At 37.8% G+C, this 18145-nt stretch overlaps 2 protein-coding genes across 2 annotated transcripts in view; both read right to left on the reverse strand.

Moving 5' to 3' along the window:
* The window catches only part of LOC150105733 (proton channel OtopLc-like), a 39260-nt gene extending 34846 nt beyond the window's left edge, over positions 1–4414 (reverse strand). Inside the window, exon 1 of the mRNA XM_090394328.1 lies at positions 4306–4414. Coding sequence (XP_090250454.1) covers positions 4306–4404 — 99 coding nt within the window. The 5' untranslated portion in view covers positions 4405–4414. The remainder of the gene's footprint in view (positions 1–4305) is intronic.
* A 5262-nt stretch (positions 4415–9676) lies between these two features.
* LOC150105734 (uncharacterized) overlaps positions 9677–18145 on the reverse strand; it is a 34838-nt gene continuing 26369 nt past the window's right edge. The window contains exons 2-3 of the mRNA XM_090394544.1: positions 10413–10600; positions 9677–9825 (exon numbers count right to left, since the gene is read on the reverse strand). Coding sequence (XP_090250670.1) covers positions 9677–9825; positions 10413–10600 — 337 coding nt within the window. The remainder of the gene's footprint in view (positions 9826–10412; positions 10601–18145) is intronic.

Consider the following 18145-nt stretch of genomic DNA (forward strand, 5'->3'; position numbering starts at 1 on the left):
CCGGTCGCCTTTCTCCTTAAATTCCCTCCATAGTTGTTTCTTTTTTTGCAGCTCAAGCTTAATGGTGTTATTCATCCATTTAACCCCTACTTGATTTATTATTCGGACTCTAGGTAGTCAGCCATTGCTTCATGCAAACACTTCTTAACTGCCTCCCATGCACTATCAACTTCTAGTCCATGCAGTTGTACATACCATGGCACTGAACCAATCAAACTCCTAAGCTTGTCATACTTTCCAGCCCGATAATTCCACATGTACCCTATCTTAATTGTAAATTCCACACCTTTAGCCACCTCCCAAGTCAAGACCCTGTGATCACTCTCACCAATTGGTGGCAATGTGGTCATATTTGTTACAGCCAAATCCTCAGATGTAATTACTAGGTCAAGCACTCTCTGACCCCTTATATTTTCCATCACATGCTGTCGCAGATAGTTATCCCTTAATAACCACATAAAATCCAATTCCTTCCTCCCGTGTGTCTTCTCCTCACTCCAATCAATGCAACCATAGTTGAAATCTCCCATAATAATTACCCTCCTTCCACTCATTTCTTCTATTTGCTTGTGCATACTGTAACCACCATCTTTTCCATCACCTGGTCTATAGCAGCACCCAATTGTATATTTTGTTCTACTAGCCAAAATCTCACACCAAATGGCCTCAAACGTGCTCTTTTCTCTATCCTGCAATTCAACTTCTATTCTCCTTGGCTGCAGCTCATCAGCTATCATCAACAATACTCTTCCCCCCCCCCCATTTTATTCTCCCTGTCATTCCTGAACACGCTATACCCATCACATTCAATCCCACTAGCTATATCATCTACAGTCAGCCATGATTCACTATTTCCAATAACCTTTGGTCTGGAAGTGCCAACCATGGCCAAAAACTCTTCCTTCTTGTTCCTAATACTCCTAGCATTAGTGTACATGAATTTAAGACCCCCCCCATTAGCCCCAACCATACCTTGATGCCTTATATTAACTATCCCATTCTGATTTGTTGTCCTTATTCGCTCACACATATTATACTCATTCATACATTCAACTGCCTCCCTAAGGACTGTATATCTACTCCCCTCCCCCTTAATAAATCTAGTTTCCCTGATTTTGCACATCCACTACATTCAGCAAACTTTTCAAGTCGCCTTACACCGTATCCATTCAAATGCAAGCCATCCATCTTATATAGATCCTTTCGCCCATCGAACTCACTCCACACGTCCACAAATTCCACACCACTCGTCATATATAACCCACGCATAAAGTCATTTGCAATTAAGGTCCTCCTTTTAAACATTTCACTGTCATACTGCGGAAAAAGACTAATCATTCTAACTCTCTCACTCTTTTCTATTGCTACCTCAAACAATTCATTTAGGTCCTCTATCATTTCCATTTTATCTCCTTTCAAATTATTTGTACCTGCCACAACAATCATTTCTTTCACCCTTTCCTTTTGCTCTCTAATAGACTCAGTTACATCCTTTATGGTCGCACCAGCTTGGTACGATTTTGTCAATTCCTCTACTAACACACCTCGTACTAACGGGTCTCCATACAGCACTCTATCCTTCATTTTGTTTATGTTCACACTCATACGCTTATTTTTCCTGTCATACTTTTTATTATTGGCTGGTTCACTCAGTCAACTTTTGTTCATACGCTCTAGCTGCCATTTTGTCCTTTGTATCGCTCCACTCAACAACGCGATCTCGCTCATTGCATCTATCTCATCTTTTTTATTCTCTGTAAAACCATTAATATGCACTGAATTAATACTATCATTCACACTTTCTACATTCACGGCCTCACAGTTCTCTGGTACAACCTCGCCATTTCTTGTCATATCACTATTTTCATCATTCTGAAGTTTGACAAAAATATCACACTCACGACCCGAATTACACTTTAATTCCTCATTCTCCTTACATTTTCTACACTCACATTCACTCCTTTATTATCATCTAACCATACTCCGACCGCACTCCACAAAGCGTACATTTCGCAGATAGTACACTGAATCATCTCCTTTATATTACCGTTCTTCAATAAAGATGGCGAATCATCATTACTGGCCGCCATTTTCCTTCGTATGGGAGCCATACTTATTTCTAACGCATTTTATCAAATTATAAAATGAAACACCAAAAACACACAAACAGACGCACTAAGATACACAAGGCAAACAAAACTACGTAATATTCAAGTAAATCTATCGACGATAACTTAAAATAACACTTATCTTATCAGGAGCTCTCAACAAGCTCAAACGACTACGAATCTCTCTAGGAGTGAACGAATCGAATTTATTACAGCCAAATCCTCAGATGTAATTACTAGGTCAAGCACTCTCTGACTCCTTGTATTTTCCATTACATGCTGTCGCAGATAGTTATCCCTTAATAACCGCATAAAATCCAATTCCTTCCTCCCGTGTGTCCTCTCCTCACTCCAATCAATGCGACCATATTTGAAATCTCCCATAATCTCTCATCATATGCTCTAGCTGTCATTTTGCCCTTTGTATCGCTCCACTCAACAATGCGATCTCGCTCATTGCATCTATCTCATCTTTTTTATTCTCTGTAAAACCATTAATATGCTCTGAATTAATGCTATCATTCACACTTTCTACATTCATGCCCTCGCAGTTCTCTGGTACAACCTCGCCATTTCTTGTCATATCACTATTTTCATCATTCTGAAGTTTGACAAAAATATCACACTCACGACCCGAATTACACTTTAATTCCTCATTCTCCTTGCATTTTCTACACACACATTCACTCCTTTATTATCATCTAACCATACTCCGACTGCACTCCGCAAAGCGTACATTTCGCAGATAGTATATATAAGGATTTTATATATAAAGATTATATATATAAACTGTCAGTCATTTCTGTACTGTGAGTTACCATGCCCCACGCTATAGAAATGTGTGTTTATTATAGCTGATGTGTGGGAAAGGAGACAGTGTTTATACAGGAAGGTGTTACTATGACAAATGCCTCCTTGGAGAGAGTACCACTCGTTACTGTATTTGTGTTGCTGACAGATTAAATTGTCGCCAGGGGATTATGAATGGAATCAGGCTGATTGTTTAAAAATGACTCCACGGTTGGAGGTGATTAGACGAAATTCAGTGGAAAAATTAGTATTGCTACCATGAGTAGATCACCTGTCTTACCAAATTTTCTTTATTATTATTATTAAAAATCGACAGGACACATGGGCAGAGAGTGGAGATTTACTTATTGAAATCCATTTTAAGACACGAGTGCGACGTTGTCCCGTGATATTTGAAAAACGCGAAAATGAAAATAGTTGGTGGAGGGAAAACGTCCTATAGCAGGAAATTGTTACTTGTATTTCTGTGAAATTTTTCTTTCGTTTAATGCCTATTGTAATAAAACAATTACTAATATAATTGAATAAAATTTCTCACAAGCAGTTCAAAATGTTTGTTTTCTCATATATATGTGAAGTTTTAACTAATCAGACTTTAATATTAATCCACTAATTAAATCTAAAAAATAACTACAATCGTTAAAGTCTTAACTGGGGTAATACTGTTCATATATTGTATTCTGTGTATAATATTATAGTCGGCATAAAGTGACCTCCCGTGATGAGTCTTAATGGCACCATGCGTATCTGAAAAAATAATAAATAAATTAAATTAAATAAATATAATAACGATAAGATTTAATACTTAAGCAATGGTTTTGACTTTTCCAAGTTGCTCACTATTCCTTGCAGCATACTGATAAAACTGCTATTCCAGGCTGCTTCTTGCAACTGTCTGTGCATTCATCTTTTAGCAAATCTGAAAATTGAGCTTGCAGTTTTGAAGTTTATATCGTGAAGATATTTCTCCTGCAAACTTTTGTTTGATTATGCTTGGATTAATTAAGGATGTAGACAAGAATATACTTTCTTATCAAGTATAGTATAAAGCTGTTTATCTTGGATAGGATTAGTTTTTCAGTTATAAAACATTCTTTAGTCGGAAAAGAATAGCCGGCATGATTGGCAATGGATAACACTGATTGGTTGCTTGCTTTTAGTCAGCGGTTCCGAATTAAGGGGGATAAAATCTGAACAACCGCTGAGATTTGTGATTGCTATTTAGCGTTAACATATGTCTGCTTTGGGGCGGAAAAAAAAAAAAAAACGCAAATCGATCGTATAAGAAGAAATCTTATAAGCTTTCTATCAATTTACACACACACACACACACACACACACACACACACACATACACACACACTTTAAAAGTAGATTCAAGTCTTACCTCATAATAAGATATTGGAATACGCTTAGATATTACCTCAGCTAAGGGAAAACAGATTCCCATGATAACAAGAAGCTTTGCATAAATACCACTGAGCATTACCACAAGGGAATCGCTGAAAGACAAAAAATATCAAATGCGATCAAAATATAAATCAATTAGTACCTGATCTTCATATCAAACGTGGTAAATATCACTATATGGCAATCAAAGATTTAAACTTTTTCTTAACCCTGCGGAGGTCGCGGCTGATCTGACAGATACAAACAAATTGTTTAATATAAATATTCTTACACATATCCAGTGTATAGCTTGGAGGTCATGAATAGCTGCGCATGCATATATATTACGAGTGATATTCCACACTGTTTATGTGGTCAGTTTTGGGTTATGTAAAGGTTTGTCATATTTCAAAGTAAATTGTATCTGAGAGATACGGCGACCTCCGATGTCAGTATAGTATTGGTTTAATTGTTTTTTTTTTTTATTTACCCTTAAAAATGGCTGGGAAAATACATCGATTAAATAAACCATCAGATGTTGAAGAGATTCAGCGATTTTGTTACTCGAGTCCGATGATGAGAATGATAGAGTCGAGTGCGAAAGTGATATTTGATAGTAAATTGTATCTGAGAGATACCGCGAGCTCCAATGTCACTATAGTATTGGTTTAATTGTTTTTTGCTTTGTTTCTTTGTTCAATAATTTCTATATTGTAACTGAAAATAAATAAACCATCATGTATTTGCAGAGTTTTTTTGTTTTTTTTAAGTTTTATCGCATTTTAGCACATACTGGTAATGTATCTCTCAGATACGCGTGACCTACGTTGCAATTTTTTCCACCGCGACCTCCGCAGGGTTAATACAGATCGACTCGTCTGTGATAGTATACACATTCGAAATGACACCTCTGTGTCATTTGAAGATATCTGTTCACTTCAAATTCTTCTAAATTAGAATGCGTTTTCGACGTAACACGTTGAATTAATATCTATAAAATAAATACAGTAGACATCCGAAATTCGGCATACCGAAAACCGATACCGACTAGTTTGAAAATACGCTACCTCTGTTATATTTAAAGGTGATTTTTATAAAATCAAGTTTTAAGAAGATTGGGGGGGGGGGGAAGTAATGCTGCAACAGCAATAGTATAGTTTTTATATTGTCATATTACACAGCAACATTTGTTATCGCAAACACAGCATTTCGATGAACGTTGCCTAAGAACATGTACACAAATAGTACCAGTTAGGGTTAAAAAAACGCTGTCTGCCATACTTTCGTAGCTTGACAATCTTTAAGCTTCCACTTGACAACGAACCTTATTAAAAATAAAGAATAATTTGAACTTTGAACTTAATTGGTTGATGGACTGAGTCCTTGACTCTTTATCCCTTCATCTGGATTTTAGATTGTGGGTGATGAGATTATTGTGGGTAATTTACCCGCTCATTGTGAGCATTGAGGCTGTATCAGCTTTCTCTTGCGATGGAGGATTTCGGTTTTTTATGTTTGAAACGATCTGAGGGCTTGTAGTCCGCTGCCTGTCGAACTAGCTGATTTGGGTGATTATCCGTGATTGTGAAGAATTTCTCTGCCATGCTTGTCATGTAGGTCTTAATATCTGGAAGATTGGCTTCTTGATGTAACTGGATGTTTCTGATGAACCATGGGGAATTAAATGCCATTCTTAGGCATTTATTCTGTATTATCTGAAGTCTGTTGATGTTGCTTTTAGTCGTGTGACCCCAGGTTGGAGAGGCATAAGTTAGTTGCGATCTGATTACCGATTTGAAAAGGAGGATTTTGTTGCTTATGCTTAGGAAGCTGTTCCTGTTCAAAAGTGGATATAGCTGTGCTATAGTCTGACTTGCCTTAGTGGCAACACTATCCATATGTGACTTGAAGTTTAGACGTCTATCAAGATGAATTCCCAGATATTTGGTAGAATTTCTCCCCCCCCCCCCCCACCCCCCCCCCCCCCCACCCCCCCCCCCCCCCACCCCCCCCCCCCCCCACCCCCCCCCCCCCCCACCCCCCCCCCCCCCCACCCCCCCCCCCCCCCACCCCCCCCCCCCCCCACCCCCCCCCCCCCCCACCCCCCCCCCCCCCCACCCCCCCCCCCCCCCACCCCCCCCCCCCCCCACCCCCCCCCCCCCCCACCCCCCCCCCCCCCCACCCCCCCCCCCCCCCACCCCCCCCCCCCCCCACCCCCCCCCCCCCCCACCCCCCCCCCCCCCCACCCCCCCCCCCCCCCACCCCCCCCCCCCCCCACCCCCCCCCCCCCCCACCCCCCCCCCCCCCCACCCCCCCCCCCCCCCACCCCCCCCCCCCCCCACCCCCCCCCCCCCCCACCCCCCCCCCCCCCCACCCCCCCCCCCCCCCACCCCCCCCCCCCCCCACCCCCCCCCCCCCCCACCCCCCCCCCCCCCCACCCCCCCCCCCCCCCACCCCAGAATTAATCTTATAGAAACCCTTCAGTAATTTGAATGTCTCAATCATATCACCCCTTTCCCACCTATCAACCAATTTCTGCAACCCACAAATCTTCAACCTGTTCTCATAAGGTTCATTCCATAGACCTGCTATCATCTTGGTCACTCGTCTCTGAATCCTCTCCACCTTCTCCCCCATCAAGAAGAAACCTTGGCACCCAAATTTGGGCACAGTAGTCTAGGTGGGGTCTTATCAAGGCTCGATACAGAGGAACAATAACCTGTTTGTCTCTGCTCGTCAAAGTATTTTTCAGCAACCAACTGATTTGATGAGCTGATTTAGCCACTTTTGCGATGTGCCCCTTAAACTTCAACTCCAACCCTCCCAAATCCCTGGCCTCGTCAATCTCCTGGAATACATTTCCACCAATGTGATATACTGCTGCTAATCTTTTCACCCCAAAATGCATAACCTTACATTTTGCCACATTAAATTGACATCCATTCTCCTTAGCCCAGTCCTCCAAACTATCCAAATCATCCTGCAAAATTTCGACATCTTGTGCATTCACTATTGCTCTACCCAACTTTGCGTCATCAGCAAACAAATGAACTATTCTTCTCAGATCCTTTCCTATATCGTTAATGAACAAATTAAGCAGTAGTGGTCCAAGAACAGAATCCTGCGGCACACCACTAGTCATTAAGTTAAGATATTCAACTTTATTTTGCTGTAATAACTTCGGGCACAGTTATGATAAAAGAAAATAGAAATACGTTATCAAAATATAAACGAATGCGGATCTACAATGAAAAGTTTTACACGCCATCAATAATTCTCTTTTGGAAATACAGACGATGAAATTCGTCTTATCGCAAAATGGATAAGATGAATTCAGAAGGAATGTGCTTAACTTGAACAAATAATTGTATGATATTTCAGATTTAAAAAATACACATAATACTCTTCATCAATGGAATGGAATAAGTATATATTATATTCTCTCAGATGTATAGGGTGATTGTAAAGTCGCGCAATCCAGAAATAACACATCTGTTTCGAGGTTAATTACAAGTATATGAAAAGTGAAACAGCTACAAATACAGGTTATAATCGGACCTTTATAACAAAAGAAGAATAGGAACCTCATTATAACATATGTTGCAAGTGGCCACTTCCTTCGTGAATGCCAACTCGCGTTCTTTTTATCAGGTTTGATGCCACCTTGTGAAGCATCTGCACATTGATGTTTTCAATCACTGTTGAAATATTCATTTTTAGAATACGTACATCCAGTGTGTGTGTGTGTGTGTGTGTGTGTGTGTGTGTGTGTGTGTGTGTGTGGAGAGAGAGAGAGAGAGAATTATTCCAATAAACACCTTCGAGATATCCCCAAAGGAAAAAATCTGCTGATGATAAATCTGGTGATCTTGGAGGCCACAGTTGTTTCGAGATGAGACGGTCACCGAAAAATTCTTGGAAAAAATGTACGGGGCTATTCGACGTGTGGCACGTGGCACTGTCTTGCTGGAACCAATAATGGCGTTCGCTGACATCAAGGAGTGCCACAAACTGTGTGATGTCTTGGTAGACGGAACTATTCACCGTCGTTTCAATGGGTCCCACTATACGACGGCGTGATATCGCACACCAAACTCCAATTTTTTGAGAATGCAGAACTTTTTCATGAAAAGCATGTGGATTTTCACATGATCAAATCCTATTGTTTTGACTATTCACATATCCACTGAAGTGAAACTAGGCCTCGTCACCGACAAAAACTATATCAAACATCTATACTACGTTCTTCAACGAATGAACGTGACCATCTGCAGAAGATTATTCGTTTGCCTTTATCTGGGTCCTTCAGTTCATGGACTGAGTACACACAATATGGATAAAGGTGTAACGATCTCGCAGCTTTCTTAGCACTACCGTATGACACTGATGATTACATGGTAGGTTTTCCAAGGCTTTTTGTTGGGGACCGCTGCAGTGCTCTCTTTACCTCATCCGTCAGTCAAAATGGAGGGCCTTCTGAAGCGATTCCTATCTGCAACAGATCCAGTTTCCTGAAAACGCTCCATTAATCTCGTTATCGTCGACTTCTGAGGGAATGCTGTACCCGAATATTTCCCGTGCAATTCCTTGGCAACACATGCATAAGAACAATTAGCGAAATAACTTTCCAAAATGAAAACTCGTTGCGGCTGGGAAAAAGACATTTCACTTCCACAATGAACAAAGCTACACCGAGAACAAACCTGTCACGTCACAGCGAACTCGGCGTCTCTGATAGTTTGTAATAAGATGATGGTAACATCTGGTGGCATAAGGAATGATGATAACGATTTGGAAACATTTGGTACAAATTCAAACTTTCAGTTGGGCGCAATCTCGGACACTAGTAAAGTTATTTTAAAGACACTAGGAGAGCAGATCTTAAAAAAATAAATTGGTAAGAAATTACAACAACGTTTTGTTTTTTAGAACTAATATCATCTTCAGGAAGTTAAATTCTAGAGAAATATACAATAAGAGAACCTATGGAGACTCATACATAGTTGTTTTTATCAGTTACTTTTATATTTACAGTTTATCCTCCCGAGTTTCTCATTGTCTATTTCTCAAGGTAGGAGAAGAATTTCATCGCCCGATGTGAGCCCACCTGCCCGCTTATTAGCGACCTGAAGTGGCTTGAAAATGTTTTGTGGTTAGTCTCTAGAGCGGGTTTTTCGTATGATGAAAAAATAAATAAATAAAAATAAAAAGTGATGAAAAAATCCTTATCCCGCCTATGGTACTAATGTATTCTACAATCTTACGTGGAGGAGTCATAAATAATAATAATATTTCAATGCATAAATAATTTCCTGAAGATGTGTTGGTCCGTAATAGCATCTTCAGATTTTAGAAAAGTTTTAAACATACTAGTGCGGAGTTTTAAAAGTGGGCTTTCGAGCAACAGTGTTACCACCAAATGACAGGATGAATCGCTGTTGCGGAACTTTCAGAGAAGTGTAACTATCAGTGTCACTTAACAAATGACAAATGTTTGGCTTTCTTGACTCTACCACTGCTAGTGTGTAAAAAAAAAAAAAAAAGTTAAGAAATCTAGTAATTCGAGAAAAACTTATGGCAAGTTATTAGTTTAAAAACTTATAACTCCTGGGACGATTTATATAGGAACTATTAATCGCAGTGCCAATGAATCCTTCTGTTTTACATTGGTAGTTTTGACAGTTCCGTTATCATCACTACCTGCACTATGGTAAAGATAACGTTAGCTAATTAGCAGCATACGACATTCTATTGGTCGTTGCAGAGATGTGACTTCGTTCCATGGATCATTTGTGAAGTAATTTGGAATATTAGATATGATCTACTTCAGCTGTGGAGAGCACTATTTACAGGATTTGAGCAAATTATTTGCTCTGTGTTAGTGTTAATGTGGAAGTGAACTACCTGAGTGGGTTGCAGTTGTAGAATAATATGTTATTCTATAAAAAGTATGCTACTGATGGCCGAAGGCCTTTTCCATTGCAGTCACTTATATGCATATGGAAGGGGAACAATAGTTGAACTTTGAAATGAGTATTATTTATTTCACCATTTGTAATTTAATATTGAAATTTCTAAGAGCAATAAACGTTCATTTATTCTTACCTGAACTAGCGGATCCCGTGTTATCTTCTTGTCCATTTGTTAGTAATTTCTCGGGAAGCGTGGAGGAAGCACTGCGCCTTAAAACTGGCTTCTCTGCCAGAGCAGAGACTAAAACATTACCTTCTGTTGGAGTAGAAACTAAAGCATTATTTTCCGTCGGAGTTTCTGGAGGATCGAGGCTCTCCCACCTGTGAATAATAAAAGTGCTATAGTTATGCACTATGTTTTATTGCTGTAGAGAAAAATTAAACTTTAAAAGCATTTGAAATATCCCGAAGGAATAACTGAAGGAGAGAAAGGATGAAAAAGATCTCTTGGATGCTAAATTCGAACAGTAGTATCCAAGACGAACAAGCGATACCTTGATGCTTTTCTTGTCATTATCTTCGTACACAATAAAAACATTATCGTTCATAACATGAATTGTATTATATTATATTTTATTATTCTATACAAAGAATGATAACGTCTTCTATTCAATATAAGCTAAAAGGGAAACAAAATTTCTTTTTGAAACTACAGAGAAGTTTTGAAATGATAAGTAATCTACGAAATAATATTACATTCGACATGAATCATCTCGGAATGGCTAAAGCACGAACTTCAAAAAGAAATGAAATCTGTGTTATTATCTTTTATTAGTAGTTTTCATTATGTTCCATTTGACTCATCAGCAGTTTTAAACTTATTGGCTTTCCTCCGAGATCATACAGACCTATTACTTTACTTTTATCAACTTATTTTAAAATTTTATTTTATATTTTAAGTGATGTAACATCGATGCAGTGCATGTTGTTTCATCGAAGATTTCGAAATTTCTTTTTATTTCATTATTTATTTTTATGTCCAAGAGAACTGGAGAATGAAGCCTTTTCAGGTTCTTTTTCTTATTATGTTCTAGGCCCAAAATGAATGGAATGTGACAGCGAGGAAAATTGCAATGACTGATGTTTTTAAACTTCGAATTTCTTCGTGTTCTTTTTTTTTTTTTTCAGTAAGCAGTGTGGATTCTAGAATTTATTTTCAATACATATATTACTAATAGGATATTTCGACGAATGGAACGTCAGTTTTTTTTTTACCCCATTTCTAATCTAATTTTCTCAAAAGCTAGTGAAACTAGCTACCTTAGTGCAAAAGTTCAACTTCCTAGTTCCGCAGAAGTGGGTAAATATTTTAATCTTTCATTCTATCCATCAGTCATTTAGCAGAGTGCATAATGTATATGACAGGTTTCTTTCCCTTCGGCCACTAACCTTGCTGCTAAGTACACACTTAGGTGTGCAGTAAGCACGTCAGCTTTCGAATTGTTCACTTCTAAAAGTGAACAATTGGAAAGCTGAAGTGGGAAACGAACGGTTATGAACAAAAGGTATTTGTATACACATTCCTTTACTTTGTAAGCGTCAACTGCTAACAGATTCTAGAATTTTCGAAGAATGGAAATGGAAATTCTTTTTCTATTATCAATTAAATTTTCTCGATAATTATAAAATATGAACGTGGTGTAAGTGATGTTTAATTCATACGCATTAGAAAAAAAAAGTTCTTATGCCAATATCTCGGGATTACTGCGCAAGGAAAACAAGGAAATGATTGTAAAATATCATAAAACGGTATTTCATAATACCAACATTGTGTAGCAGGACTATTTATTATCACAATTGTACTGTACTGTAGAAAATAATAAATTTCGTTTTGCCTAATTTTGATATTAATATGTTCCGATCGAAACCAAAATTTAATTGACTCCAAAATTTTAATTGAGATTCTAAATTAACAACAAATTTCATAAGAGATTTTTTCCAGCCAGCCTATAGGAGGGAAAAAAAAAATCGTTTATCTGACAATCTTGAACTATAGCCTAAAAATTGCTATACTAAACGTACATCGCTTTAATCTTCGTATATATACAAATATGTGTGGAACAAATTTACGATATTCACAGAGTTCCATCGTAAAAAAATAATCACTATCACTGTGTCTTACTGTTGTAAGAAACCGACAAGTATATCAAAAAGATATAACACGTTTAGTTAACATGCTGTTTGGCACATTTTTGGCCTGTTTACTGTAGGCATAATCCGTGAGAACTCGCCGCTGGAGGGCACACCATTCCACACAACCCACCGTCTACACTAAGCGACCATTTATATACATCGTCATCTACCACCCACTAATTACACTTTTGTCTGTAAATTATTTGCCGGTGTTCTCTGGCCGATTTGCCTGTATGCAGGATGAAAAACTCCTTTTTCTGATAGAAAAATACTTTCTACCTCCGTATCAGATCCATTAACTCACTTTCAAACGAAAAAGTCCATACAAGGATTTCACGACGAGAATCGAACTCGAGTCTTTTCCAATCTATGGGCAAATAAATTGCGTCACGGAGGCCCTGAAACGACTTAACACATTTCAGTACAGATACTAAATATCGAATATCGTTCAATTCCGATTGGCAGGTATAGAATTACTGCTATCAGTTCGAATTGTTTTGAGTATAATAAAGATCTGATTGAAACTAAACTGACCTATGTGGACATAATATTATGTACATTGCCCCCCCCCTTTTTTTTTGCCTTTGCTACTGACCCGACCGAAACATAAACTAAGATTGTTAAACAATCTTTTGTCTTCTTCTTCTACCTCCTATCACAAATCTAGGCCAGGCAACCTGTTTCGGTCTCGGCCCAGCATTTCATCAGTCTGCCTCTGTTTCTATGACCTTTTGACTTGTAGTTCGCCATCTTTCCTGGTATTCAAGCATATTCATTCGTTCTAGATGCTCTTTCCATTTGGTTCTGTATTTTTTTATGGTTTCCATTAGTGGTGTTGGGTTTAGTTCTTTCAGTATGTCTTCATTTCTCTTTTTATTTAGTCTTGTATAACCTGATGTTCTCATCTTATTTCATTTATTCTGCAGTTTATTCTTTTCTTATCTTTCTCTTATTGTACATGCTTCACTGCCATATAATAATGTTTGTTTTGATAAAATATTATACATCCTTAATCTGCTTTTTTTGGTGACTGTTGCTCCCTTATTATTGTAACTTAATTTATAGCCCAAATAATTAAAATTGTTAACTTGTTCGATTATTTTATTGTCTGTTACCGTTTTAGTTTGGATGGGCATTTTTCCTTTGAATGCCATAGTTTTATTTATTTATTTTTCTCTCTTGAGAGAGAGAGAGAGAGAGAGAGAGAGAGAGAGAGAGAGAGATTATCACATTATATTGTTTTATTATTAAACTCAGTGTCTTCAGTTGTTCCAAATATCACTTGGTCATCTGCAAAGAGGGCAAGTTATTTAAGATAAAGTTATGTTCTATATGAATTCCTTCTTTGTTGGTTAACTTCCATTCTTTGATTATTCCATTCATATATATTCCAAATAAAATTGGAGAAAGGGGGCATCTTTGTCTTTGGCCTCCTGTTACTTCAAATATTTTGGTTTTGTTCTCGCCTCTTTTTATGCTTATTATTGTTTTCTCATATAGGTGAGTTAGCCGGCCTCTACGGAGGTAGGATTTTTCCTCCCGGAAACTCGGGTTTTTCGTCTCCCTCAGAATAGGCAAAATCGGCCCCGTGAACACACGCTGTTACAGTCAAAAATACATATCCCCCCCTCCCAGCGACAAGGGGGGGGGTTGTACTAACAAAGTCGCATCGAGTAACACGCGGATCCTGCATTGGAAATGGGATAAACGCGCAGAGGAAGAAGATTGTTTTCTCATATAGGCTGTGGAGTGGTTTAATAAATTTATAAGCAAGTTGTTTTTTAATATATCGGAGAGTGTATATGTCTATCCAAAAGCTTTTTTATAATCTATGAATGCTAGATGCGTTTCTAAGTTAAATTCTCTTCTTTTTCTCATTTAGTAGTTTGAGAAAAAGTTATCTATGCAGGATCTTTTTTTTTTTTTCTGAAACCATTCTATTCTTCATTTATAACTTCATCTGGTATAGGGATCAAACCATGAAAAACTGCAATCTTCAAAGTTGGCACAACACATTCGGGCAGGTAGCGTTCTTCTGGTATCAACCAAACCCAGATTTGTCCATCGGACTGCCAGATTGGTGAAACGTGATTCATCACTCCAGAAAACTTAATTCCACTTCTCCAGACTGGAATGGTGGCTAGCTTTACAGCACTCACTCGATGCTTGGCATTGTCCTTGCTGACGTTGGCTTGTATGCTGCACAGCCATGGAAATCCACGTTTTTCAGTTTCCGACGAATAGTTGTGATGTTGTGACGTTGCTTGCAGAAGCATTTCGGAACTCGGTAGCGAGTGTTTCAACCGAGGCCAATAGATTTTTTTTCCGTCACGCGCTTCAGCACTCGGCGGTCTCGTTCTGTAATTAAATGTGGCCTACCAGGTCGTGATTGTGTGTTGTTGCCCCTAGACGTTTCCATTTCACAATATCATTACTTACAGTTGAGTAAGTAATGTTATTTACGGGGCAGCTGCAGCAGCGCAGAAATTTTCCGAACTGAGTTGTTGCAAAGGTGGCATCCTATAATATTGTGACGTCGCAAGTCACTGAGGTATTCAATATGGCCCATTTTACTGTTGATGTTTGCCTACGAAGATTGCAAGACTATGTGCTTCCTTTTATACCATGTATGAGCATGGTTGGGATATATATTTACCCATATCCACCACTACAAAGGAATGTCCGGATATTTTTGATCAGATAGTGTGTATCCTCAAAAATTTTTATTTAGTTGTTTTGCTACAGAAAGTTTGCTAATCACAAATAAATAATAATTTGCTGGTTCTCCTGGACGAATATAGTTTTCAAGTGGCAGCTTTTAGAGATGTTCCCCCCCCCCCCCCTTCATTGCGAGAATCGTCCATTGCGTTTAGTACCTATATAAGCATGCTTTGATGGTCACTGCTCCACTTTATTATGAAACAAAACAACAATAAATGCAACTGTGGTCTTACTAACTAAACTGCAATTATCTTTATTAATTTTAAAGTTTAAGCCAAGATTCCTTAGCAAGTTTTCGTTCTATTTATTAAATCATCTCATTAACTCATACGTTTTCCAGCATGTGAGTTTATAAATAAGTTTTTTTTTTCTATGAAAAATAAACATTTTCATTAAAGTACATTTATTAGTTTTTATTTAGCACTATTATATTGTTATTTTTATTTATTTATTATTTTGTAAGTGCAATTGTAATTTTTATTGCTTTTGTTGGTGTTAGGACTGGTGACTAAAAAAATGCAACTTTTTTATACTTTTGAATTCAGAATATGATGCTTGGCTTTTAGAAATGCAAAATTATATACTTCTGCTAGTGCTGCATTTGAGTTCAATAGCGGTGCAATCTAAACATTACCAAACGCCTTCTATGTGTGAAGAGTTATCAAGCATAAGATATCGTCATTGTAAATAGCATGCTGCGATCTCTGATTCGGTTCATTTCGTTTGTTGTCATATTGTGGCTCTGTTGCTGTTAATACTGTATTCTTTTTTAATTAAAATACTCAATTCTTAAATACGCTATTTCAGTTTATTAATAATTAAAATAAAGTTAAGATTTCTTTTTATATCATGTATTGTGAAACCTAAAATCCGGTACACTGTCTAAACTACATTCTTGTACCTCAACACACAAAGAATCCAACTAGCTACTATCATACTCTCAGCCTGTTATATCATGCATACTTAATCTAATCTGTAAAAAAATAACATGTTCACATTGATATACCTTTTTTTGTTATATAAAATATGAGCCATTTTCACCGTACAGAGAAATAATTCGCATTCTGGGAACTATGAATAACAGTAACCAGTATCAGACAATGTTAATTTTGATAGCTAGAACTATTCTTTCATATGGGATTACGAATCTTGTATCTAAGCCTATGAATTTAAAAATAACATAAGATAAGACAAAATTCCTGATAAATTATTATTGTAGTCAATATTTTCGAATTTTAGTATTAAAGACCTCCAAATAATTTAAGTCCATGTGGGAGGAGATGATCGGATGACCGATGAAAATCACATAATGCAGCTGTAATGATGATCGCTTTGCCAAAAATATTTCAGTCTAGGGAGAGAGAGAGAGAGAGAGGATGAACTTTGGGGGCCCTTTCGGAGAGAATATACGGGCAGATAATTAATATATACAGTAATTTGGTACTGGGGAGTGTCGGCTAAGTATAGAGTGACACCATATAATCTGCAGTTAGTGATATGATTGAGACAGACTTCTTAGTTGTTAAGAGATGTTTACTGGATAGCTGTTAGGGAAATTTTCCAAAAGGATAGAACAAGGGGAAAAGGACCAAGACAAGGAGTCATACCCGAAATGTAGAATAAAGACCAATATGATATATGTATAAACTAATATAATAGGAATTCATTTTATTTTTTTTATCCCGCACTACAAATAGAGAAAATTGTATAGCAAATCTCAAAAAATATAAAATCTTAACACGTACCTCTTGTCTGCCATTCGAGTTTCTAATACCACCATCTTCTCTAACCAAAGACTTATTCTAGATCTATTGTAACCTCAAGGAAACTGAAGAGATATAGTCTACTCGTTTCTTGTTGTGCATTATTTGACGGAAAAATAACTTAGTATGAACTTTCTTTCCAAGACGTGAACCTCGTTGTTTCTTTAAAATTCAACAATCTGAACAAACAGGAAGAAACACATCACTAGCTTTTCCCGTTCTGAGAACTACCTCGCGTCTGTTTGTCTTAGTCACTTTTATAGGATCTCAACCGAGACCTGGCTTGGTTAGTTTACTGTTTTATGACACATCACTCATTCACACCTGAACACTCGAGAAAGAAAAAAAAAGGGGGGGGGGGAGTCAACACACACACACACACACACACACACACACACACACACACACACACACACACACACACACACACACACACACACACACACACACACACACACACACACACACACGTGCGTGTCGATTATTACTAGGAGAATGATAGACGTTGTGAAATGTGTTATCACTCGCCTCTATCTATTCTAAAGCATTTCAAAAGAGAACTGCGTTTTTTACAGTATATTACACAATTGAATTAAAAAATATACATAACTGTCTAGAAATTTAATACGAAATATATAGATCCTGATCTGTGAACAGAATTGATTTATTTTACTTGAATGTTTATTACCAACTGTGTGTTTGGTTGTAAGGTATTTTAATTTATATGGAAACAGATCGAATATGATTCTCGCGAATCTAGGTATCCGCCTAAGGTGTAAAACAGAAAGTGACATCCCACCGCACACACAAAATAATTAATAGTTTAAATTAAATAGTATAATCATAAATGGATGCCTTATACTTACTATCACGTGATGGTTTTAACGTCTACTTGGCTATTTCACATTCGATCTATCAGTCACTATTAAATTAATATTAATCAGATCGTCTGTATGGCCTTAACTGCCTCTGTATTAATCCTAGTCTAACTAATCACTGTTAATAGTGACTATTCTCTAGAAGGGGGGGGGGGGGTAGGATATTTTTCGGCTTTATACTCAGCTATAACATTTTCCTTTGTACTCCTTTAGTAGAATCATATAGTCTTATTTGTTTTGGAATCATTGAATATAGGATGCACTCAGAGGTCGCCTTGTGTAAGCCCGGGGCATATTTAGGAAAGCGTTTACTCAACAGAATGAGCAAGCTTAACTCCGCATTGGAAAAGGATAGTATATAATTGTTTGAA

The sequence above is a fragment of the Typopeltis vanoorti genome, chromosome 6 (assembly GCF_054136105.1).
Source record: "Typopeltis vanoorti isolate ZY-2024b chromosome 6, IOZ_Tvanoo_1.0, whole genome shotgun sequence".
In the NCBI taxonomy this organism is placed as follows: Eukaryota; Metazoa; Arthropoda; class Arachnida; order Uropygi; family Thelyphonidae; genus Typopeltis; species Typopeltis vanoorti.